Source organism: Bubalus bubalis, chromosome 3 (genome assembly GCF_019923935.1).
Source record: "Bubalus bubalis isolate 160015118507 breed Murrah chromosome 3, NDDB_SH_1, whole genome shotgun sequence".
Lineage (NCBI taxonomy): Eukaryota > Metazoa > Chordata > Mammalia > Artiodactyla > Bovidae > Bubalus > Bubalus bubalis.
In genome coordinates this window covers 63,289,928-63,315,012 of record NC_059159.1, presented here as the reverse complement: position 1 = coordinate 63,315,012, position 25,085 = coordinate 63,289,928, and the positions used below count along the sequence as shown (strand labels likewise).

At 42.6% G+C, this 25,085-nt stretch overlaps 1 protein-coding gene across 1 annotated transcript in view; it reads left to right on the top strand.

Annotated features, from left to right (window-relative positions):
* DDX60 (DExD/H-box helicase 60) overlaps positions 1-24,827 on the top strand; it is a 55,604-nt gene extending 30,777 nt beyond the window's left edge. Inside the window, 15 exon segments of the mRNA XM_044938438.2 lie at positions 116-209; positions 212-258; positions 1,765-1,893; positions 1,895-1,923; positions 5,963-6,110; positions 10,658-10,667; positions 16,534-16,676; positions 19,799-19,871; positions 19,874-19,902; positions 20,484-20,652; positions 20,655-20,683; positions 21,383-21,487; positions 21,619-21,688; positions 21,691-21,762; positions 23,984-24,827. Coding sequence (XP_044794373.1) covers positions 116-209; positions 212-258; positions 1,765-1,893; positions 1,895-1,923; positions 5,963-6,110; positions 10,658-10,667; positions 16,534-16,676; positions 19,799-19,871; positions 19,874-19,902; positions 20,484-20,652; positions 20,655-20,683; positions 21,383-21,487; positions 21,619-21,688; positions 21,691-21,762; positions 23,984-24,084 — 1,248 coding nt within the window. The 3' untranslated portion in view covers positions 24,085-24,827.
* Positions 24,828-25,085: the final 258 nt, after the last annotated feature.

Here is a 25,085-nt window from a genome sequence, read left to right as displayed (position 1 = left end):
TATTAAAGAACCAGAGGTATATAGATAAGATAGTGATGAATATGTTTTAGCAATAAGTAGGCACTCCTGTCTTCATTATGCAGAACTTAAAATAATTTTATTTTCCCTGCTACAGGCCAGAACGGTCCTGGAGAGTGTTCATCCTCCTTCAGTCCACGGTCGTGTGGTTGTTAGTTCAGAAAACATGACAGTTATGTTTCCACTTCTCCTTGTAAGCTAAGGGAAATTGAGAAGCTACCTGCAAGGTTTTTTCTGTGAGTCACTTGGTTTGTTTTTTATTAGATGCATTCCTTTAAGGATAAGAGTTATACAAACTTGACTATTGTAGTGTTCAATACGATTTTCGGTTCCCTTTTGTTATCAGACTACATATTTAAAATGACACCTTTCCAGTTCAACTTTAAATGTTCTCACCACAAAAGGAAAAAGAGATAACTTTGGGAGGTAATGGTTTTGTTAACTAACCTTATTATGGTCATCATTTTGCTATATATACCTGTATCAAATTATCATGTTTTCTTTACCTTAAATGTGTACAGTGTTATATGTCAATTTTGTCTTAATAAAACTGAAAACAAAAAACACAGAAAAAAGCAAAGGAGGCACTACAATTCACAGAAGATTTGACCATCAAGAAATCTAACTTCCTTCACTAATCGTAATATTCTCTGGTGAAATAAGTCAAACAGAGAAAGACATATACTCTATGATCTCACTTATGTGTGAAATCTAAATAGTCATACAAACGAGTGTACATGGGAAACAGAAATGGTCACACAGACATAGTAAACAAGCTTATGGCTACCAAAGGGGAGAGGGAAGGTGGGGAGGGACAAACTGGGAGCTTGGGATTAACAGATACAACTATTAATACTTTATATTAGATAGCCAACAAGGACCTGCTCTACAGCACAGGGAATTATAGTCATGGTCTTGTAATAACCCATAATGAAGTAGAATCTTCAAAAATACTGAATTACTATCTTGTACAACTGAAGCTAATATGATATTATAAATCAACTATACTTAGTAAAAAATAAAGTCAGGACTTAGATATATTTAGCTAATACTAAGGGTCTTTGGGGGCTTCCTAGGTGGCACTAGTGCTGAAGAGCCCGCCTATCAATGCAGGAGGCATAAGAGACATGGGTTCCATCCCTGATCGGGAAGGTCCCCTGGAGGAGGGCATGACAACCCACTCCAATATTCTTGCCTGGAGAATCCCATGGACAGAGGAGCCTGGCGGGCTACAGTCCATAGGGTTGCACAGAGTCAGACATGACTAAAGTGACTTAGAATGCACACAAGGGTCTTTGATTCTGTTACAAGACAGACATAAAGGCCACTGGAATTAAATATAAGAACAACTATAATAACAATAAAAATAAATTTTAAAATAGTAGAAACAATTTTTTGTTAATTTTTTCCCCCTCTCAAGAGTATACAGGGGAGCACCTCTCTTCTGTAGACAGAGAAAACGCACTGGAGTCAGCCCCTTGGCTGTGGGGTGCCCAACCTCTCCTACAGGAACATTCTCCAGGGGGCTCTGCTTGCTGCTGCCCCAGGAGGGGGACTTCCGATCTCCCAAAAGGTGGTTAGTGATGGGTCTGTGACCCAGAGCACCCCGTGTTCAGAATGAAGCTCGTAGCAATGGGTATTCAATCTCAACAGCCGTATGTCAGTGGCAGCAATGGCTGCCTGGAAGGTTGAATTGTCTTTATCACATCACTTTCAAGGCATGCCTTGTTTTCCTCTGTTTCCGAGTTTCATTTAGCGGCTGTGGAGAGAAGGGCTGAAAGTGTGAAAAAGTTTCTACGGCAAAAGCAGGAGTGCAGAAGGCCCCCCAGGGCAGATAAAGAGGCCCACGACATGGCGAACAAACTGCACAAAGTGAAAAAAATCCATGGAGAAATACAAGACAGTGTGAGTATGCAGCTCAGTACATTGTGCTGGGAAGGCCAAGATAGTCTCACGTCCCAGCAGGGAGGCCGCTGGCTGCACAGACCAGATAGTTGTCACTGGGACTTGTTTGCTGGCCAGTTCTGTGCTTGGAGAACTGTGTGTGCGGTGGGCCCCTCTGCCTCGGAGCCCTCATTCTGGGGCCCTAGTTCTTGGGGTCTAATTCTGACTCCTCTGGGTCTGAAATGCATCCCCCCACCCCCATCCTCATGTCCTCAGTGACGTCCTGGTCTCGAAGTGTCCACATCTTCCTTGGATGGTCACAACGTTCTTCTTGGAACCCGTCCTTGAGGCTCCCTCCTATACTGCAGCTGACGTTCAGGCTGATAACCTCACCCTCACTCGCTCTTCCTTCTGGGCTGTTGTCCACAGGCCAGCATGCATGGGCTTTGCCCTCACCTCTTCAGGTGTGCTTCCTACTACTCTCATCCGACAGTACCCCACACACGCCTCTCCCTAGGGCCGTGTCCCCCTGTACTGTCCCGTAATCTTGGGCCCTCCATCCCATGCCCCCAGAGCTTCTGTGCAGCAGCTCGCATCCCTCCCTGAGGTGTCCCCCCACCTCTGTTTGGACTTGACCCTTTCTCCTGGGCTCATGCTGCACTGCAGTACTTGGTGGGTCAGTTGTGACGCATTGCTCTCTTTCTCCTAAATTGTCGCTCCCTCACGGCAGGGACCATGCATTTTCCTCTTTTTATCTCCAGCTGTTATTTTATGTGGTGTCCTGCTACTCACAGCTTACAAAATCAATTACATTCTCATAAATGTCAGTAGAAAGGAAAGGTGCTTTTAATCAGGATGCCGGCCATCTGGGAAGAGGGTGGGCGGAGTATCTGCTAGAAACACCTCTGAGATCCCGCTCGGCCGAATGGCATTGAAACATGTAAATTATCATATGTAAACTGAATCACCAGTCCAGGTTCGATACATGATACAGGATGCTCAGGGCTGGTGCACTGGGATGACTCAGAGGGATCGGATGGGGAGGGAGGTGGGAGAGGGGTTCAGGATGGGGAACACATATACACCCATGGCGGATTCAAGTCAATGTATGGCAAAACCAATACAATATTGTAAAGTTAAATAAATAAATAAATTTAAATTAAAAAAATAAAAAATAAAATAAAAACCATTGAGCACCTAAAGTATAAATAAATAAAATAAAAATAAAGGGAAGGAGGGGAGTCATCTCAGTGAATCACTGAGAGGAGGGGGGTCAGTCGCCATCCCCACCAGGCTTGAGGACACCTCAGAATCTTCCTCTGGATGTTCTCTTGTTCACGTAGTTTGGTCACACAGTTTGCACGATTACTGAAGGGGAAGCTCGAGAAGAGGTCTGGTCACCTATTAATTACTGATTCTCATTTCTTCTTCTCTGATCTCTGTAGAGAACCAACCAGTCAGGCAACATATCATGTGTCCAGACTTGAAAGGTGTGCTTGGGCAGAGATGAGTAGAGCCTGGGGCGCAGAGACAATGTAGCTCTGCTAAGTGACAAGGAGAGGACTTCAAGCTGAGGAGGGCTTCCTGCAGAGAGCTGCGTACACAGTCCCAACGCACAGCTGGGCGGGTCACAGCTGTTCATAGCTATTTTGTAGTTACTTCCTTGAAAGTGGAAACAGCTTTTAGAGCTTCTGACTCAGATGTCTCACGTTCTGAGCAAGAGCAAGAGCAAGAGCAAGAGTAAGAGCAATCCTAGAGCAAGTTAGGATTTCCTGCTGACTCTTTTGCGTATCTTCCTTCCACCAGCTGTGCTTGTCTCCTTCGCCGTAACAGCAGGTGTCGGCCTTTTCAGGCTCTAGTCTTCCAGTAGCTTTTCTTCAGGGCTCTAGGAGTTATGGTTTCAAGCTGGATTAGTGACCAACAATTCTATAAAATAAGGAGAATGTTTTTGTGAACTAGGAATGCTGCTTGCCATCTTGGTACACAGAGGGTGTTGCAGCTCTCAGCCACTGCAGCCACCCCAATTCCCTGACCGTGCACTTGAGGGGACTCAGGATGAGCAAACCCAGGACAGTGGCCCAGATGTTAGCTGAGTGCACATCAGGAGTGACTTCAGGGAGCCCAGACTCTTGCATCTTCCTGTACATAAAAGGGCGCTAAATTCCCTAACTTAAGATGTCTGACTTTCTTTAACAGTGATCTTCTGATGTTCTGACTGCCTGTATCCTGACTCCTTCCTCCCCTCTTTGGAGCAGCCCCTCAGAGCTATCTGAGACACTACATGGGGGCCTCCGTTAATCCTCTGCCTGTGCTTTGCTGTCAGTCAGGCCAGGCCTGCTCGTCCTGGCACTGCCGCGGGGGTGAGGGGAATATCAGTGGAAGGGAGTTGGTGGTTTCTCTACTGCTTGATCAGTATTTCTCACCCATGAAACGGAGTTAAATCGGACGCTCGTGAGCACATTTCTCATAGTAGGAGCCATGTGCATAGTCAAGAGTGTCAACTAAAAAATAAAGTGCATCCTACAAGCTGAGAATTTATTCATTTGGTAGACATTCTGAGGACTTAGACCCAGGAGACAGCATCTCAGATATCTCTGGGGGGCTGCCTGAAGAGGGAAGGGAGGGGCCAGGATACACAGGAGTTTTTGCAACAAAGACCAGTGAACATCACAAGTTTACTGTTCACTAGAGAAAACCAGACGTCTCTAGTTAATGAATGTAGGGCTTCTCTGGGTATGAAGATGCAAGAGTCTGGGCCCCATGAATCACTCCTGTGACGTGCACTCAGCTCTCTGGGGCCAGTGTCCTGTGCTTTCCCATCCTGAGTCCCCTCAGGGCTCACTGATGGGGGGATGATTACAGCAGCTGAGGGTTTGCAGTGGGGAGCAGCTTCTCACCTTCATAAAAGACAAACCAAAGAAGGACCAGAGATGTGTGTGTGTGTGAACGGTGGTTCCCGTGAGGAGTGGTGGATGACGTGGTCTGACACCGGAGTCCAAGCCAGTGTGTTGGGGGTAGTGTCTTAGGTCTGGTCCCCATGGGGATCTGGACCTCATGCAAGTGATCTGTTGAGGGGGGTGTTTTTGAGGGGCCTGCAGGAAAGTGAGCAGAGTGGGGGTGCTTGTGAGGGGCCTGCAGGAAAGTGAGGGGCAGAGCAGGGGTGCTTGTGAGGGGCCTACAGGAAAGTGAGGGGCAGAGCGGGGGTGTTTGTGAGGGGCCCCTAGGAAAGTGAGGGGCAGAGTGGGGGTGCTTGTGAGGGGCCTTCAGGAAAGTGAGGGGCAGTGTGGGGGACTGAGGAGGACACATGAAGGTGTGCCTATTGCTGGAATGCTGCCAACCCTGGCCAGCATGAAGGGCTGGGGGTGCTGCAGAATCACGCTGGCCTCGGTCAAGGTGGCTGATTTGTGCACATATCATTCAGGTACCGGCTGGGGGCCACCTCCCCCTCAGGATCTGTTGTACCTTCCAGGCCCTGCTCAAGGCTTTTGTCAGTGGAGGACAGTATTGTCACCAGGAGCCCTTGAAATCCAAGTTCAGAACCTCTGTAGCATCTGCAGTAGGGGAGGAGGGGGCCTGCACTCCACCTGTGGAGCCTGAGGGCACCTACCTTCCTGCAAGCCTGTTGTCAAAGGGCTTCACAAGAGGAAGCAGTCACCAGTGTAGCAAGGGGCAGGGGGCCATACTGGGAGAACTGGGCTGACAAGAAGGGAGTCGTACTGGGAGAACTGGGCTGACAAGAAGGGGGGCCATTTGGGAGAAGTGGACTGACAAGAACTGGGGGACATACTGGGAGAAGGGGGCTGACAAGAAGGGAGTCATACTGGGAGAACTGGGCTGGCATGAAGCCTGCTAGACCAGGAGGAAGGAGGGGACAATTGAGGACTTTTCTGACGATGGACACAAGTTCCAGAGGCTGATGAGGGAGAAGACTGTTTCATGGCAGTCCAGGTGTTCGTAGAATTGAATGTCTTGGCAATGAGAGGGATCCGGGAAATCTTGGGCTTCCTGTGATGGCCAGATCTGACCGTTCATTACTTAAGATTTGTTTTTATTAAAACAGAGATGAATAAAGCCAGAAAAATCCCAGAAGAATGGATCAAAGCCTACTCCATGAAGCTGAGCATGATAACCTACTCAAGGTTCTTGAGAAGAACTGGGATATCCCTCAGGACTGCACATACATGGACCAGAAGGCCATCGATGCTGAGGTCAGCCCTGATGGAACAGTTCTCGGGGAGGTCACTCCACACTCTCCCTACTACTGCTCCATCTGGACAGGGCTGGGTGTGGTCCCTCAGTGCCTACCTTTCCAGAGCAGAGCTCCCTGAGCACACCCTTCTGGCTGCACCATAGCCCGCGGGCCTTGCAGAGTTTGTCTGAAAGGACAGGATGAGCTTTACAGATGAGTTCTTGCTTGTTAACTGTTAACCCTGCGGGTGCCTGCCCTTCCCTTATCTCTTTCTGTGATACTGTTTTGCATAGTCCAAATTCTACACTCTGTTCTCACATGCCTCCACCGAATATTTCAGTATGTGGATACAATACACTTGAAATAATTAATATATACACAGTTTTTCAAATGCTGAAGCTTTTTCTGTATTATAGTCAACTGCTCAGTCACTTCAGTCATGTCTGACTCTGTGCGACCCCATAGACAGCAGCTCACCAGGCTCCCCCATCTCTGGGATTCTCCAGGCAAGAACACTGGAGTGGTTGCCATTTCCTTCTCCAATGCATGAAAGTGAAAAGTGAAAGTGAAGTCACTCAGTCGTGTCCAACTCTTAGCGACCCCATGGACTGCAGCCTACCAGGTTCCTCCGCCCATGGGATTTTCCAGGCAAGAGTATTGGAGTAGGGTGCCATTGCCTTCTCCAATTATAGTCAACGTATGTCACCAAAAAGACATTGTCATATCTAAATATGGTATGCCATTTCTTCTTCAAACTGTTTTTTCATGCAAATAATGCATGCATTTGGTAGACAAATTTGACGTACAAATTAGTAATAATAGAAACCATGCCAGCACTCAGAAGTAACCACTGCCCTTCCAGGTGAGCCTCTCATATCTTTGTGACCACACACACACACACGCACATACAGGTGCACACAAGCACATGCACACACACATGCACATACCCCACACACACATACATCTATGAGTACATACCTGCACATGAATATGCATGTATATGTGTTCCATTGTGTGCATTTTTTGCAAATGTCTTAGTTTCCCTCTTTCTAAGAACCATCATTGTTTTCATGGCTTTGACAGCTCATTGTATGGTTGACTGTACAGTGGAGTTTATTTTGCCTTTGGATTCTTAGAGGTTTTGCTTTTTCCTTTTCTCTCTCTCCCATAAGCAGTATTTATTTTAACGTACATAACTGTGCACCCAAATAGACTTACCCCTTAGGGCTGGGATATTTTTAAGGCTGTCTGTGGACAATTTACAGTGAGAAGGAAGCCTCCCAGATGGTATAAGTAATATTCTCTCCTTTTTGGAGAAGTCTCTCTCCCTGGGGAGAACTGAGGCAAAGCTGACCTCACTCAGGCTATAGTAGCCTCCCCTGGGGTCTGTCTGCTGCTTGATCAATACATCTCACCCCTGACATACAGTGAAACAGCACGGGGCATTTTACTCCAAGATTCTGGAATATTTTCTTAGTTACTGTTGCACCCATATAATGTTCTTTATATATAGAATTAATTTCAAATAATTGGCCATGTTTAGCTAAATTGCCTTTCTTTGGGATTGAAATGAAAACTGACATTTGCCAGTGCTGTGGCCACTTCTGAGTTTTCCAAATTTGCTGACATATTGAGTGAAGCACTTTCACAGCTTTATCTTTTAGGATTTGAAATAGCTCAACTGGAATTCCATCACCTCCATTAGCTTTGTTCATAGTGATGCTTCCTAAGGCGCACTTGACTTCACATTCCAGGATGTCTGGCTCTAGGTGAGTGATCACACCATCATGATTATCTGGGTCATGAAGATCTTTTTTGTACAGTTCTTCTGTGTATTCTTGCCACCTCTTCTTAATATCTTCTGTTTCTGCTAGGTCCATACAATTTCTGTACTTTATTGAGCCCATCTTTGCAAGAAATGTTCCCTTGGTATCTCTAATTTTCTTGAAGAGATCTCTAGTCTTTCCCATTTATTGTTTTCCTCTATTTATGTGCATTGATCACTGAGGAACGCTTTCGTATCTCTCCTTGCTATTCTTTGGAACCCATTCAAATGGGTATATCTTTGCTTTTCTCCTTTGCTTTTTGCTTCTCTTCTTTTCACAGCTATTTGTAAGGCCTCCTCAGACAGCCATTTTGCTTTTTTGCATTTCTTTTCCATGGGGATGGTCTTGATCCGCATCTCCTGTACAGTGTCATTAACCTCTGTCCATAGTTCATCAGGCACTCTGTCTATCAGATCTCATCCCTTAAATCTATTTCTCACTTCCACTGTATAATCATAAGGAATTTGATTTAGGTCATACCTGAATGGTCTAGTGGTTTTCCCTACTTTCTTCAATTTAAGTCTGAATTTGGCAATAAGGAGTTCATGATCTAAGCCACAGTCAGCTCCCGGTCTTGTTTTTGCTGACTGTATAGAGCTCCTCCATCTTTGGCTGCAAAGAATATAATCAGTCTGATTTTGGTGTTGGCCACCTGGTGATGTCCATGTGTAGAGTCTTCTCTTCTGTTGTTGGAAGAGGGTGTTTGCTATGACCAGTGTATTCTCTTGGCAAAACTCTATTAGCCTTTGCCCTGCTTCATTCTGTACTCCAAGGCCAAATTTGCCTGTTACTCCAGGTGTTTCTTGACTTCTTACTTATGCATTCCAGTCCCATATAATGAAAAGGACATCTTTTTTTGGTGCTAGTTCTAGAAGGTCTTGTAGGTCTTCATAGAACCATTCAACTTCAGCTTCTTGAGCGTGACTGGTTGGTGCACAGACTTGGATTACTGTGATATTGAATGGTTTGCCTTGGAAACAAACAGAGATCATTCTGTCGTTTTTGAGATTGCATCCAAGATTTGAGATAGCATTGAGATTGCATTTCGGACTCTTTTGTTGACCATGATGGCTACTCCATTTCTTCTAAGGGATTCCTGCCCACAGTAGTAGATATAATGGTCATCTGAGTTTAATTCACCCATTCTAGTCCATCTTAGTTCACTGATTCCTAAAATGTCGACGTTCACTCTTGCCATCTCCTGTTTGACCACTTCCAATTTGCCTTGATTCATGGACCTAACATTCCACGTTCCTATGCAATATTGCTGTTTATAGCATCAGAGCTTGCTTCTATCACCAGTCCCATCCACAACTGGATGTTGTTTTTGCTTTGGTTCCATCCCTTCATTCTTTCTGGAGTTATTTCTCCACTGATCTCCAGGAGCATATTGGGCACCTACTGACCTGGGGAGTTTGTCTTTCAGTGTCCTATCTTTTTGTCTTTTCATACTGTTCATGGGGTTCTCAAGGCAAGAATACTGAAGTGGTTTGCCATTCCCTTCTCCAGTGGACCACATTCTGTCAGACCTCTCCACCATGACCCATCTGTCTTGGGTGGCCCCACATGGAATGGCTTAGTCTCATTGAGTTAGACAAGGCTGAGGTCCGTGTGATCAGATTGGCTAGTTGTCTGTGATTGTGGTTTCAGTCTATCTGCCCTCTGATGCCCTCTCTCAGAACCTACCATCTTACTTGGGTTTCTGTTACCTTGGACGTGGGGTATCTCTTCACAGCGGCTCCAGCAAAGCACAGCTGCTGCTTCTTACCTTGAACATGGGGTAGCTCCTCTCAGCAGCTCCTGCACACAATTGTACTCATCTCACACGCTAGTAAAGAATGGCTCAAAATTCTTCAAGCCAGGCTTCAGCAATACGTGAACTATGAACTTCCAGATGTTCAAGCTGATTTTAGAAAAGGCAGGGAAACCAGAGATCAAATTGCCAACATCCGCTGGATCATTGAAAAAGCTAGAGAATTCCAGAAAAACATGTATTTCCGCTTTATTGACTATGCCAAAGACTTTGACTGTGTGGAAAGCCTTTGACTGTGGAAAATTCTGAAAGAGATGGGAATATCAGACTCCCTGACCTGCCTTTTGAGAAACCTGTATACAGGTCAGGAAGCAACAGTTAGAATTGGACATGGAACAACAGACTGGTTCCAACTGGGAAAGGAGTACGTCAAGGCTGTATATTGTCACCTTGCTTATTTAACTTCTATGCAGAGTACATCATGAGAAACGCTGGGCTGGAAGAAGCACAACTGGAATCAAGATTGCCAGGAGAAATATCAATAACCTCAGATATGCAGATAACACCACTCTTATGGCAGAAAGTGAAGAAGAACTAAAGAGCCTCTTGATGAAAGTGAAAGAGGAGAGTGAAAGTTGGCTTAAAGCTCAACATTCAGAAAACTAAGATCATGGCATCCGGTCCCATCACTTCATGGGAAATAGATGGGGAAACAGTGGAAACAGTGGTTGACTTTGCTTTTCTGGGCTCCAAAATCACGGCAGATGGTGATTACAGCCGTGAAATTAAAAGACGCTTACTCCTTGGAGGGAAAGTTATGACCAACCTAGACAACATATTAAAAAACAGAGACATTACTTTGCCAACAAAGGTCCGTCTAGTCAAGGCTATGGTTTTTCCAGTGGTCATGTATGGATGTGAGAGTTGGACTATAAAAAAAGCTGAGCACTGAAGTCTTGATGCTTTTGAACTGTGGTGTTGGAGAAGACTCTTGAGAGTCCCTTGGACTGCAAGGAGATCCAATCAGTCCATCCTCAAGGAAATCAGTCCTGGGTGTTCATTGGAAGGACTGATGCTGAAGCTGAAACTCCAATACTTTGGCCACCTGATACGAAGAGCTGGCTCATTGAAAAAGACCCTGATGCTGGGAAAGATTGAGGGCAGGAGGAGAAGGGGACGACAGAAGATGAGATGCCTGTATGGCATCACCGATACAATGGACATGAGTTTGGGTAAACTCTGGGAGTTGGTGATGGACAGGGAGGCCTGGCGTGCTGCGGTTCATGGGGTCACAAAGAGTCAGACATGACTGAGAGACTGAACTGAACTGAAGTTAGCTAAATTATTATATGGTGTGCCTGATATTTTCATTTCATCATTTTAAAATGAGATTTAAATTAAAATGAGATGAGAGGTGATCATTATCACCCACAAGTGTTCTTGCTGCTAGAGACTCTGCTGACTGATGCAGACAGCTCTGGGGTGCTGTGGACATCCTGTTATCAAGAATTCTTATGTATTTTAAATCTAGACATAATATTCACTTAATGGAAATATCAGCTTTATGCATTTTTACTGATTTGATAAAGAACCAAACTATTATAATGACCTAAATTCTATAAAAAGAAGGAAAATTTGAAGAAGAAACTTGTCTAAAGCAATAAAGGCTCAAAGGAGAAATTATGAACAGTGTAGTATTTCTAGTTGAATTGTGGTGTTAAATCCTTAATCAATGAATGTTTCAGCTGTTTTTATAATTTCAGCTTTCACTTATGACAATGTGGCTTCTTTCCCTCTTTATGGCACATCCACTTAATTATACTGCACTTCTGGGGGATATCCAGGAGAGGATCATTGAATATGTTAATAAGTATACAATATTTTACAGTAATTTTCTTCATTGTATTGAAAGGTTGTTGTTGAATCATGCAAAGATGCCGGGATTCTTGGCCCCCGGAGGAGAAGAAGAAAAGCTTGATCTTTCAGAGCTTTTGTGTAATAAGTTTTATTAAAGTATAAAGGAGATAGAGAAAGCTTCTAACATAGGCATCAGAAGGGGGCAGAAAGAGTACCCCTCTGCTAGTCTTCAGCTGGATGTTATATAGTCACTAGCAGTCTGTTAATAAAAGAAAGGAATGTCTTAAAACTCAGAATGGCACCAGGGCCCTTACCCATAAGATGCATTTTGGGATAATCTTGGCACCAAATGGTTCATCCTGGGCCATAAAATGATTAACTTGAATCTTGAAGAAGGGCGGATCACCATACAAATAGTTTCCTTTACACAGATTAGGGGAACACTATCTGAGTATAACATACTGATTTATCAAGTAGGTTCTGAGCCATGAGGCAGAACGGACTTGAAGACAGAGTTTGGGGTAAATGCATAGTACATTAGCATAGCTTAAGACAAACATTTACATAAGAAAAATGCATTGGTTATCTCAAGGTTTGAGAATAGTTAACTTCAGATGAATCGAGGTGTCATTATGGCAACACAGTATTTTAAGAGAAACCTCTTTTTAAATTTGTATAGAGAAGGAAAAAAATATCGCTAGTTTGTTTCCTCCTGCCGCTTAAGAGAGATAAAAATGTCTGACACTTGCAGGCTATTTCCTCCATTTGGAGACCCCTGGCCTTCCTGCCTGTTACCCTTTCAGTATTCACCTTTTTTCTTTCTTTTCCTCAGAAGTGCATATTACAAATTTTTTTTTTTAGAAATTGCAAGTTTACAAATTTGCTTAAAATGGAATTTGTGAATGTTCATACCCACTTGTAAAGGATAGCCACTAAAATATCAAGACCTAGTCAGGCCAAGTTATCTAACATCTTAGAATCATTTTAGAATAACTTTCAAGAAATATGATTTTAGTTTTTTTGTGCCTTTATTGTCTTCAGTTCAGTTCAGTTCAATCACTCAGTCGTGTCCGACTCTTTGTGACCCCATGATTCGCAGCATGCCAGGCCTCCCTGTTCATCATTCCGGAGTATACCCAAACTCATGTCCTTCGAGTCAGTGATGCCATCCAGCCATCTCATCCTCTGTCGTCCCCTACTCCTCCTGCCCCCAATCCCTCCCAGCATGAGTCTTTTCCAATGAGTCAACTCTTCGCATGAGGTGGCCAAAGTATTGGAATTTCAGCTTCAGCATCAGTCCTTCCAATGAACACCCAGGACTGATTTCCTTTAGGATGGACTGGTTGGATCTCCTTGCAGTCCAAGGGACTCTCAAGAGTCTTCTCCAACACCACAGTTCAAAAGCATGAATTCTTCAGTGCTCAGGTTTCTTCACAGTCCAACTCTCACATCCATACATGACCACTGGAAAAACCATAGCCTTGACTAGACGGACCTTTGTTGGCAAAGTAATATCTCTGCTTTTGAATATGCTATCTAGGTTGGTCATAACTTTCCTTCCAAGGAGTAAGCATCTTTTAATTTCATGGCTGCAGTCACCATCTGCAGTGATTTTGGAGCCCCCCAAAATAAAGTCAGCCATAGTTTCCCCATCCATTTCCCATGAAGTGATAGGACCAGATGCCATGATCTTCATTTTCTGAATGTTGTGCTTTAAGCCAACTTTTTCACTCTCCACTTTCACTTTCATCAAGAGGCTTTTTAGTTCCTCTTCACTTTCTGCCATAAGGGTGGTGTCATCTGCATATCTGAGGTTATTGATATTTCTCCCGGCAATCTTGATTCCAGCTTGTGCTTCTTCCAGCCCAGCGTTTCTCATGATGTACTCTGCATTTAAGTTAAATAAGCAGGGTGACAATATACAGCCTTGACGTACTCCTTTCCCAGTTTGGAACCAGTCTGTTGTTCCATGTCCAATTCTAACTGTTGCTTCCTGACCTGCATATAGGTTTCTCAAAAGGCAGGTCAGGTGGTCTGTTATTCCCATCTCTTCCAGAATTTTCCACAGTTTATTGTGATCCAGACAGTCAAAGGCTTTGGCATAGTCAATAAAGCAGAAATAGATGTTTTTCTGGAACTCTCTTGCTTTTTCCATGATCCAGCGGATGTTGGCAATTTGATCTCTGGTTACTCTGCCTTTTCTAAAACCAGCTTGAACATCAGGAAGTTCATAGTTCACGTATTGCTGAAGCCTGGCTTGGAGAATTTTGAGCATTACTTTACTAGCATGTGAGATGAGTGCAATTGTGCAGTAGTTTGAGCATTCTTTGGCATTGCCTTTCTTAGGGATTGGAATGAAAACTGACCTTTGCCAGTCCTATGGCTACTGCTGAGTTTTCCAAATTTGCTGGCATACTGAGTGCAACACTTTCACAGCATCATCTTTCAGGATTTGAAATAGCTCCACTGGAATTCCATCACCTCCTTTAGCTTTGTTCATAGTGATGCTGTCTAAGGCCCACTTGACTTCACTTTCCAGGATGTCTGGCTCTAGGTGAGTGATCACACCATCTTGATTATCTGGGTCATGAAGATCTTTTTTTGTACAGTTCTTCTGTGTATTCTTGCCACCTATTCTTAATATCTTCTGCTTCTACTAGGTCCATACAATTTCTGTCCTTTATCGAGCCCATCTTTGCATGAAATGTTCCCTTGGTATCTCTGATTTTCTTGAAGAGATCTCTAGTCTTTCCCAGTCTGTTGTTTTCCTCTATTTATGTGCATTGATCACTGAGGAGGCTTTCTTATCTCTTCTTGCTGTTCTTTGGAACTGTGCATTCAGATGCTTCTATCTTTACTTTTCTCCTTTGCTTTTCACTTCTCTTCTTTTCACAGCTATTTGTAAGGCCTCCCCAGACAGCCATTTTGCTTTTTTGCATTTCTTTTCCATGGGGATGGTCTTGATCCCTGTTTCCTGTGCAATGTCATGAACCTCTGTCCATTGTTCATCAGGAGTATGTCCATTGTTCATCTGATAGACAGAGTGTCTATCAGATCTCGTCCCTTAAATCTATTTCTCACTTCCACTGTATAATCATAAGGAATTTGATTTAGGTCATACCTGAATGGTCTAGTGGTTTTCCCTACTTTCTTCAATTTAAGTCTGAATTTGGCAATAAGTAGTTCATGATCTAAGCCACAGTCAGCTCCTGGTCTTGTTTTTGCTGACTGTATAGAGCTTCTCCATCTTTGGCTGCAAAGAATATAATCAATCTGATTTTCGTGTTGACCATCTGTTGATGTCCATGTATAGAGCCTTCTCTTCTGTTGTTGGAAGAGGGTGTTTGCTATGACTAGTGTGTTCTCTTGGCAAAACTCTATTAGCCTTTGACCTGCTTCATTCCATATTCCAAGGCCAAATTTGTCTGTTATCCAGGTGTTACTTGACTTCCTACTTTTGCATTCCAGTCCCCTATAATGAAAAGGACATCTTTTTTGGGTGTTAGTTCTAAAAGGTCTTGAAGGTCTTCATAGAACCGTTCAACTTCAGCTTCTTATTGCCTTAATGTAAAGTATACAGATGTGTAGAGTCATGCCTGGTTTTATTTTTGTTCATTCTAATATATAAAGCAAACTGGAAAACAAACTTCATTATAATAGTTGCATGATTCCCATCTGCAATCAGGATTCTTTCCTAGCATTTGTCCTTATCTACTCTTGAGAGAAATAATAACCAGAATGCAATATGTTAGTCTTTTCTGATACTCATAGATGTATTTCTGAGATGAGGTGATTGTGGAGGATAGATTTGGGTCTGAAAAGGCTGCAGACGATTCCTAACCCTTCATGCTGCCCAAAGCTGACACGGGTCTGTCTAATGGCTCCACAGGCTTTCACCAGGTCAGCTGGTGACTTACTGGTGGAAACAGACCCCAGCTCATCTCAAGGCTGATCTCGGCACCTCTAGAATATCTGCACAGTGTATGTTAGAATGAGAGTCTGGCAGATAAAATTTTCTATAGTTCTTCAATTGTGAAGCATTTCAATTTGTTTGCAGTTTTTACGAAAATTGAATTTTTCTGTCAAATGTGATGTCAAAAACTGGAGATAGAAAATAAATAAAGCTTTAGTTAGCCTGAGGGATGGGATAGTTCAGAAGGTTTTGCTAATTCCTGTTAAATCCATATGAATACTCACACTTAAAATATACTTAAATGGTAAGCTGATAAATCTGGGTAATTAAAGCCTGATAAATGTCCTCTAATAAGACAAGTACATTTTGGGTTTGAGTTACTTGGCATTCTTTTCACCTGCCATTTACAGACATAACCTCAAACTTCAAAAAACAAAAAGAAATAAACTTAAAAAAATACAAGCAATATATTTACTGATTTTCCTGATATTTTATATTCAGTTTTTAATATTTGAATTCCAGGGCAAGATTGGAGAGAGTGATTTTGTGGGAGGCTGAAATAAGTGAAATGAAGAAAAGCCTTAGGAAGCATTACGAAGTTCTTCTAGACTGCACTTACACTGAGCACTCGGTTGTGGATAGTCAGGTAGGAGGAAAGGATGGGACTACATTTGGGGTGTGTGTGTTAATTGTGTGGCTGGGGCTGCTCCAGTGACACAACCATAGCCTAAGCAGCTTAAACAATAGGAATTTGCTTTCTTGGAGGTCTGGAGCGTGAAAGTCAGGGATCAGGGTGTTGGTGGGGTCGGCTCCTTCCGAGTCTGTGAGGGCCTGTGTCCCTGGTTTGTAAATGGCATTTGTAGTCCCCATCACCTGCGGGTTCTGCCCCAAACACAACGGCTCCTTGTAAGAGGACTGTCTGGTGCTACACTCTCCTAATCTGCTTGAGAGAAATAAGAACCAGAATGCAATGTTTGTATTTTCTGATGCTTTCAGGTATATTTCTGAGCACTGTCTTAATCATTGTTAAGTTACAGAGTGAAACCTTTAATTTGATATTTTTGACTCTTTGGTGTTTCAGACTTTAATGAAGATCTTACACAGACTGTGGGAAACGAGAAGAGAGGCTAGAAGCTGTGTGGTCTGTTACGGTGGGGCAGCAGGTACCATCACGGGTCGATGGAGATTAGGCAGAGACAAATGGTGGAGACACTCTTCAGGCTGAAGCACATCAAGGTTGGTGAACTTTGAGGATAACTTTCCTAAAAGCACTGTCTTCATCCTTTTGGACTGAATGTCCCCTGACAGCTTATAGGGAAATGTGCCCTGACATTACCGCTCTCCCCCCTGCAAGCTCCCTCCACTTACCAGGATGCTCTGCAAACACTCGGCATTTTTATTTTGTTCTTTCAATACATTTTTACATAGTTCATATACAAAGTATGTGCAATTTGGGATCCTGTCTGCTTTACCTTTGAGCTTCTCAGGTGGCTCAGCAGTAAAGAATCTGCCTGCCAACACAAGAGACCTGGGTTCAATCCCTGGGTTGGGAAGATCCCCTAGAGAAGGAAATGGCAACCCACTCCAGTATTCTTGTGTGGGAAATCCCATGGACAGAGGAGCCTGGCAGGCTGCAGTCCATGGGGTTGCAAAGAGTCAGATACAACTGAGTAACTGAGCACGCAAATGTAATCAAGTAAATTATTAATGAACATTACATAATCAACATCTTTTAAGTGCATCATAATATACACACACACACACACATATATACTCTACCTAGACATTTTCTTGACATTTTCTGGTTTATACATTTATATCAGCATTTCTGACTATTGAAATGACTGTTTCAGAGACAAAAGTATTATTAAGGCTCTAGAATTATATTGCTATTTTTTTCCCCCAGGATGGGTCTATTTGTTGTGACTGATGTTGAGTACTGTGGTTAAAAAGTGGAGCTGTGAGTATAGGTCAGAGAGTTTCCTGTTTGCCACCCACCACACCCCCAGCTCCGCACATTATTCACATCTTACATCATTGCGGTGCCTTTGTTACAGCTTTCATTTTCCTACAGTGTGGTCAAAATTACATAAAAGAATGACCCTAGAAAATGCTGAATGTGGGTAGATTAAAATTATTAATATCTGAATAAAAACTTTAAAAGAGCACACACACACACAAAAGAGGCTTTCAGTTCAAGACGGCAGAGCAGAAGGACGTGCGCTTATTTCCTCTGGAGAGAACCAGAATTGCACCCAGCTGTTGAATAGCCATCAACAGGAGGACGCTGGAACCCACAAATGAAAAAGAGAAAATGTGTCCCAATAGTGTGTGTATCAGAAGTGGGAGTTGTTTGAGGTAATGCCCAAAAGAAGGGTAAAATTACTGATCAGTTTTAGAATTTTACTACTATGGATTGTGTACATTTGTCAGAGCTCACTGAAAGAACAGAATTTGAGGGTGTAACTTCCAAACCCAAGAGGAAAAACAGCTGGCAGTAGAAACAGCCGAATCAATGAAAAATAATCAGGAAAGCATACAAAATGATTCGCAACACTGGACAAATAAAAGGCACAGTTTTAACTGGTATGTATATCATCAAATAGGACAATTATGTTAAATATATTGGATGTGTATAACTCTAATTAACAGGACAATATTTTGAACTTGGTTACCAAAATATCCAAGTAGGTATTGATTACATGGTACACATTTAAAACATAAGAGGAAAAGAATTGAAAGGGAGAAGTGCAATAATAACCAAAAGAAAGCTGATTCAGTAATAAGCAAAATAAGCTGATGCTTGTATGAAATAAAATATATTTTAAGGTAAAATAAGTACTTCAGGCATGGATGGCAACACCATTAGGAAGGTATACTAATTTAGCGTTTTTACATGATATCACAAGGTCAAAATGTATAAAGAAGAAACCATAATGGGAACAAGAAAATATAGAGTTGATCAATAAAACACTACACAGTGAAACACAGGTGCAGGTAAACTAGTGCTTAGAGGAAAATGAATAGCCACAAGTGACGAGAAGAGAAACAAGAGAGGGTATGAACAACCTTTGTTAAGTCTGGAGCAAGGTAGACATATGGCAGACTCCAACTGGTGGCTTCAGTTTCTTCTAAAAAAATGTGAGTCAAAATGGTATTTTCAAATAGAGGTAGGAAAGCAAAAACCTCAGGAAATATCCTTTTTCCTATATCTTATCTCTTCTGATGCCATTACATCTTATCTGCTGCTGCTGCTAAGTCGCTTCAGTCGTGTCCGACTCTGTGTGACCCCTGAGACGGCAGCCCACCAGGCTGCCCCTGTCCCTGGGATTCTCCAGGCAAGAACACTGGAGTGGTTGACATTTCCTTCTCCAATGCATGAAAGTGAAAAGTGAAAGTGAAGTCGTTCAGTCATGTCCGATTCTGAGCAACCCCATAGACTACAGCCTACCAGGCTCTTCCGTCCATGGGATTTTCCAGGCAAGAGTACTGGAGTGGGGCGCTATTGCCTTCTCCGACATCTTATCTAGAATCATCTAAAAACCTCCTTCAGATCATTCAGCTTCCACTCATCCACTTCTTAAGAGTAGTTCACAGAGCAGCCAAAGCAACAGTAGAAATATGAATAAACTCATGCTACTCTGCTTTCTCTTACAGTCTAAGCTCCTCAGAGTAGTGCTTTTAATGCTTGATGGGACCTGACCTGTGCTGTGCCACTGATTTTATCTCCTATTCTTTTCTTGTCTTGGAAATCTTATTTCTTCATTTTTGTTTTTGACTGTGCTGGGTCTCTGTTGCTGCTCGGGCTTCTGCCCAGCTGCAGCATGCGGGCTTCCCCTGTTGTGAGCACGGGCTTTAGGCTGTGTGGGCTCAGTAGCTGTGGTGCCTAGGCTTACTTGCTCCACAGCATGTGGGATCTTCCTGGATCAGGGATCGAACCTGTGTCTCCTGCAATGGCAGGTGGATTCATTACCAATGAGCCACCAGGGAAGCCCTAGAAATCTTTTAATGTAAAATCAATACTCCTTTTATAACCTATTGCTTTTATTTATGCAAAAATTGAATGCTTACCGAATGGCTTTGGTTTCATATTTTTTTGTAATCTAAAAGTGATAGATAATTGTAATATTAAGGGAAAACATTGAAAAGAAAGGAAACTGTAAGACATAACTATTTCAAATGAAAATGTAAAGTTTGCAGTTTTGGTTACATTGGCTACTCTCTGAACTTTTATATAACAAAAATGATTTCAGAGGGTCTAATTCAGTTAATATTCAACACCTTCCCATACAGCTGTGTTTTCTATGTTAAATTTATTTTTCTGTTTGTTTTTTGTTTTGTTTTATCCTCATTCACAGATGGTAACAGCTACATCAACTCTTTCTTTGGGAGTTAATATGCCATGTAAATCTGTTGTTTTTACAGAAGATTCTTTTTTTTGGATGCCTTAAACTTCCGACAGGTATTTATGCCTTTTGTTATGTCTGTATGCATTAGACTCTGCAACAACCATTCAGTGAGCCAAGATACACCATGCTTATTCTAAGGCATTTGGGGACTATAAAATACTGAAAATAGATTCTAGATATATGACATCTGATGCATATACTATTTTTAAAGATATTTTCCAGTCATTGATTAAATAGATTCATTTTCTTAAGAATACTCTTGCTTTGGTAAATATTATTGAACTGAACAAAAATGATATGAAGGATCATAAATGTTCTCAGTTAAGACTAGTTTCTGGAAATATATGGAAATAAGACAGAAATTTCTCCTGCTTAGAAGTCATGACTTTTAACACAGACGTTACTGAAGAAGTAAACACGTTTTAATAGTGATTTTGTGAAATCAGACAATACTTTGAATTTTGCTAAAATTAATAATGCCAAGACAAAATGCTTTCAGGATTTTTGAAAGTTTAACATTCCATATAGTCTAGGTAAGTGTGACGTTGATGGAGACAGGATTCGATCTAGGTGGGTGTGACCATTGATGGAGACAGGAATGAAGCTGCTGATGAGCTGTGTATCCTCTCTCCAGATGTCTGGCCATGCAGGCAGACGTGGGGAGGACCTCACAGGAAGTGTGTTCTTCTACAACATCCCATTACCCAAGACAGAACGGCTTCTGAGATCAAATGTGCCTGAACTGAATGACCAGTTTCCTCTAAGTCTTTCCTTGGTTCTCAGACACATGCTGTTAGTTGCCAAGCAGATGACAAGGAAGATGCCAATGCCAAGGTATTAATACATGTTTCAGAGGATCTAACTCAACTCAGTAAATAGAACCATTCCCCTCTATTGTGTGGTATTGCCTGAGCTCCATAGGCTGCAGGGAATAAAATGACAGTGTGCCTCACTGTGATGTTTGATTCTACTCCACAGAACCCTTATTCCTCACAAAAGCAATCTTGTAACCTCCATGCTTCCAAACATATGGAAAATTTAGCCCTTGACTTTACTGCTGTAATTACTCCTGGGCTCTACATATATTAGACAAGAGACATTATTTTTTCTGTAAATATATCTTGTCTGAAATATGTTAAAAGTCAATTTCAAAGAAGTAATTAATGGTTTAAAAATGTACATGATACTGAAATGTTTATAATTCTTGGTTCTATATTTTTATACCTTATGTTTACATACATATAATATAAAACATTATGTAATATTTATAATGTATTTTAATAATATATTTAATAAATATAATTTAATAATAATTTATTATAATAAATATGATACATTTTAATAAATTTAAGAGCAATATGGAATGCCTAATTTAAAGAGTAGAAATTCATCATTCCTTATACATGGTACATACGTATGTGAGCCACCATGTTTTATAATAATAGCATCTAATGGTCCCATGGCTGTTGCATCTGAAGACAGTACAGAGTCTGCCCCATGTCTAACCTCATACTTTGATCTATATCTGTGTAGGCATTGTCAGTTCTCCAATGTTCACTCATGTCCTTCAAGCAACCAAATATCAAGTGTGCATTGAAATTTTATTTTATATATTCTTTACAATTCTTGGTCACAGAGGTAAGATTTTTACCAAATCTAAGTGTTAGTTTTTGCCTCTATTGTACCAAAATTTGCTTTGTTAATGACTTATTTGTTGGATATTTCTGAGATTTAGAGACAGAGGTTAGCTGGTTGGAACTGGTTTTCAGGGATTCCCGAATCAAGAGTGCGTTCCCATTGGATATTCTGGGCTTGTCTCCCATTTACACTACCACGAACCTCCAAGTTCGTTTTAGTGAGCTTGCTGGTGAAAGGTTTATTTCACAAGTTGTGTGTTCCAACCAACATCAAAGGTAAGCAGAAATGCCTTTTCCATACTCCTACTCATTAAACTGTGCTTGTGCATGCACACCCCCCACACACCATAGGCACACCATCATACCACACACACAGAGCATACACACACACAAACCACATGCTCATACACACCACATAGACACCACACGCCATACAAATATACAGTCATCAGTCAGTTCAGTTGCTCAGTCATGTCTGACTCTTTGCGACCCCATGGACTACAGCATGCCAGGCCTCCCTGTCCATCACAAACTCCTGGAGTCCATCCAAACCCATGTCCATTGAGTTGGTAATGCCATCCAACCATCTCACCCTTTGTTGTCCCCTTCTCCTCCTGCCCTCAATCTTTCCCAGCATCAGGGTCTTTTCAAATGAGTCAGCTCTTCACATCACGTGGCCAAAGTATTGGAGCTTCAGCTTCAACATCAGTCCTTCCAATGAACACCCAGGACTGATCTCCTTCAGAATGGACTGGTTGGATCTCCTTGCAGTCAAGGAGACTCTCAAGAGTCTTCTCCAACACCACAGTTCAAAAGCATCAATTCTTTGGCACTCAGCTTTCTTCACAGTCCAACTCTCACATCCATACATGACCACAGGAAAAACCATAGCCTTGAATAGACGGACCTTTGTTGGCAAAGTAATGTCTCTGCTTTTTAATATGCTGTCTAGGCTGGTCATAACTTTCCTTCCAAAGAGTAAGTATCTTTAAATTTCATGGCTGCAGTCACCATCTGCAGTGATTTTGGAGCCCCCTAAAATAAGGTCAGTCACTGTTTCCATTGTTTCCCCATCTATTTGCCATGAAGTGATGGGACTGGATGCCATGATCTTAGTTTTCTGAATGTTGAGCTTTAAGCCAACTTTTTCACTCTCCTCTTTCACTTTCATCAAGAGGCTCTTTAGTTCCTCTTCACTTTCTGCCATAAGGGTGGTGTCATCTGCATATCTGAGGTTATTGATATTTCTCCCAGCAATCTTGTGTTTCATCCAGCCCAGCATTTCGCATGATGTACTCTGCATATAAGTTAAATAAGCAGGGTGACAGTATACAGCCTTGATGTACTCCTTTTCCTATTTGGAACCAGTCTGTTGTTCCATGTCCAGTTCTATCTGTTGCTTCCTGACCTGCATACATGTTTCTCAAGAGGCAGGTCAGGTGGTCTGGTATCCCCATCTCTTTTACAATTTTCCACAGTTTATTGTGATCCACATAGTTGAAGGCTTTGGCATAGTCAATAAAGCAGAAATAGATGATTTTCTTGCACTCGCTTGCTTTTTTGATGATCCAGTGGATGTTGGCAACTTGATCTCTGGTTCCTCTGCCTTTTCTAAAGCCAGCTTGAACATCTGGAAGTTCACGGTTCATATATTACTGAAGACTGACTTGGAGAATTTTGAGCATTACGTTACTAGGGTGTGAAATGAGTGCAGTTGTACAGTAGTTTGAGCATTCTTTGGCATTGCCTTTCTTTGGGATTGGAATGAAAACTGACCTTTTCATTTCAAAACCCGCTGGATTAGGACAGACATATTTGGGAGCCAGGGGCCAGTATCCCATAGCAGGACGCAGGCTCTGTCTTCAAGTCTGATACTAAGCTGGTTGGAGGGCAGGGAGATGGTGAGTAAAAATGTCTCAGTGATTTCCTGCTTTCCCCACTGTGTTCTTGACTCTGAGTTAAATCCCAGCTAATTTCCCACACTTCTCAGTTGATTCTGGCAACTTTTGCTTGTGTTTCTGATGTTTCTCTGCAGGGACGGGCCCTCATTCTGCCTCTGTTCCATCTTCTGAGACATCCCAGTTTGGCACTGTTTTAACATGTACAATGACAACTTTGGTCATAATAATGTTCTACAATATAAGAGCACTAAAAGTCACTTTTTTTTAGCCAAACGACTAGCCTCTTTTCTGATTCAGTCCATTTAAGGTTTTATTTTGTCTCTGGAAATGCCAGCAATTCAGTGCTAATTTATCTTTTCCTGAGCTGTAGGCTAAGAACACACCCAAACAAAGCACATTCCTTTTACGTTGCTGGCTCTTTTCTGTAGGTTAAACATGGGTGATAGGTTTCAGTTAATTGGAGGCCTCACACTGGTCACTCGGGCCATCGGGTAGATACCCCTCCCTGCATTTGGGGTTCCTGTGACCGCTGGAGGTCGGTACACACAAGCAGCCACAGCTGTAACGGTAACGCTCCCTCTAGCACAGGACCTCAGTGAGTGAGTTATGCGAAGACGAGGACAGCCGTGTTGTGCTGGCATTTAAACAACTAGGTGACACTTTCGACAGAAAACTTGGGAGAAAAGAAAGGCCCTGACTGTGTCCAGTTTTCCTGAGCCCTGGGCACCTGGGAAACTCTGCTGGCCCAGATGTCCCCTTGCGTGTCAGGATGTGGTCACCACCCCTTCCCATATGGCTAAGATGGGGCTTGTAGTGACTCCTTCTTACCCACGACCATCCTCAACATACCCTTGAGAGTCTTCTGCTTCGTCTCATGTAGGATGAGCTGGACTGATTTCCCCTGCTGACCAACCAGACAAACATTTGCTACAGATATTAGTCTTCTCCTGTCCACCCCACAGGTCTCTGAACTATATAACCCACCTTCAGGCTCCTCCTAAAAGCTGCCTGGAGGGGACCCCAGATCTGTCCCCACCCAGTCCCTGTGAGGGTCACTGTGAGGTCAACGGTGCCATCACACCACGTCCCCCACTCCCACACTGATCCTCTCCAGCCTCGTGTACTGACTCTGTGAATTGAAGCTGTTTCCTGCTGACCTTTGAGACCCTGCACACCCATGGTCAGCGTCTTCCCTTTGTGTTCGCCTCCTCCACTTACCGCGGTAAAATCTGCTTCCCTAAGTCCAGAGGTTTTTTTTCCCACACTATGTCAAAGACACAAAAGATATTACTTAGCTAAAGTATAAGTTTCACAATTCCTTGAACAATGTATATAAAGATGTCTTAAGGTGAAAAAGATCTATTTCTGCTTTATTGACTATGCCAAAGCCTTTGGCTATGTGGATCACAATAAACTGTGGAAAATTCTGAAAGAGATGAGAATAACACCACCTGACCTGCCTCTTGAGAAATCTGTATGCAGGTCAGGAAGCAACAGTTAGAACTGGACATGGAACAACAGACTGGTTCCAAATAGGAAAAGGAGTACATCAACCCTGTATATTGTCACCCTGCTTATTTAACTTATATGCAGAGTACATCATGCGAAATGCTGGGCTGGATGAAGCACAAGCTGGAATCAAGATTGCCGGGAGAAATATCAATAACCTCAGATATGCAGATGACACCACCCTTATGG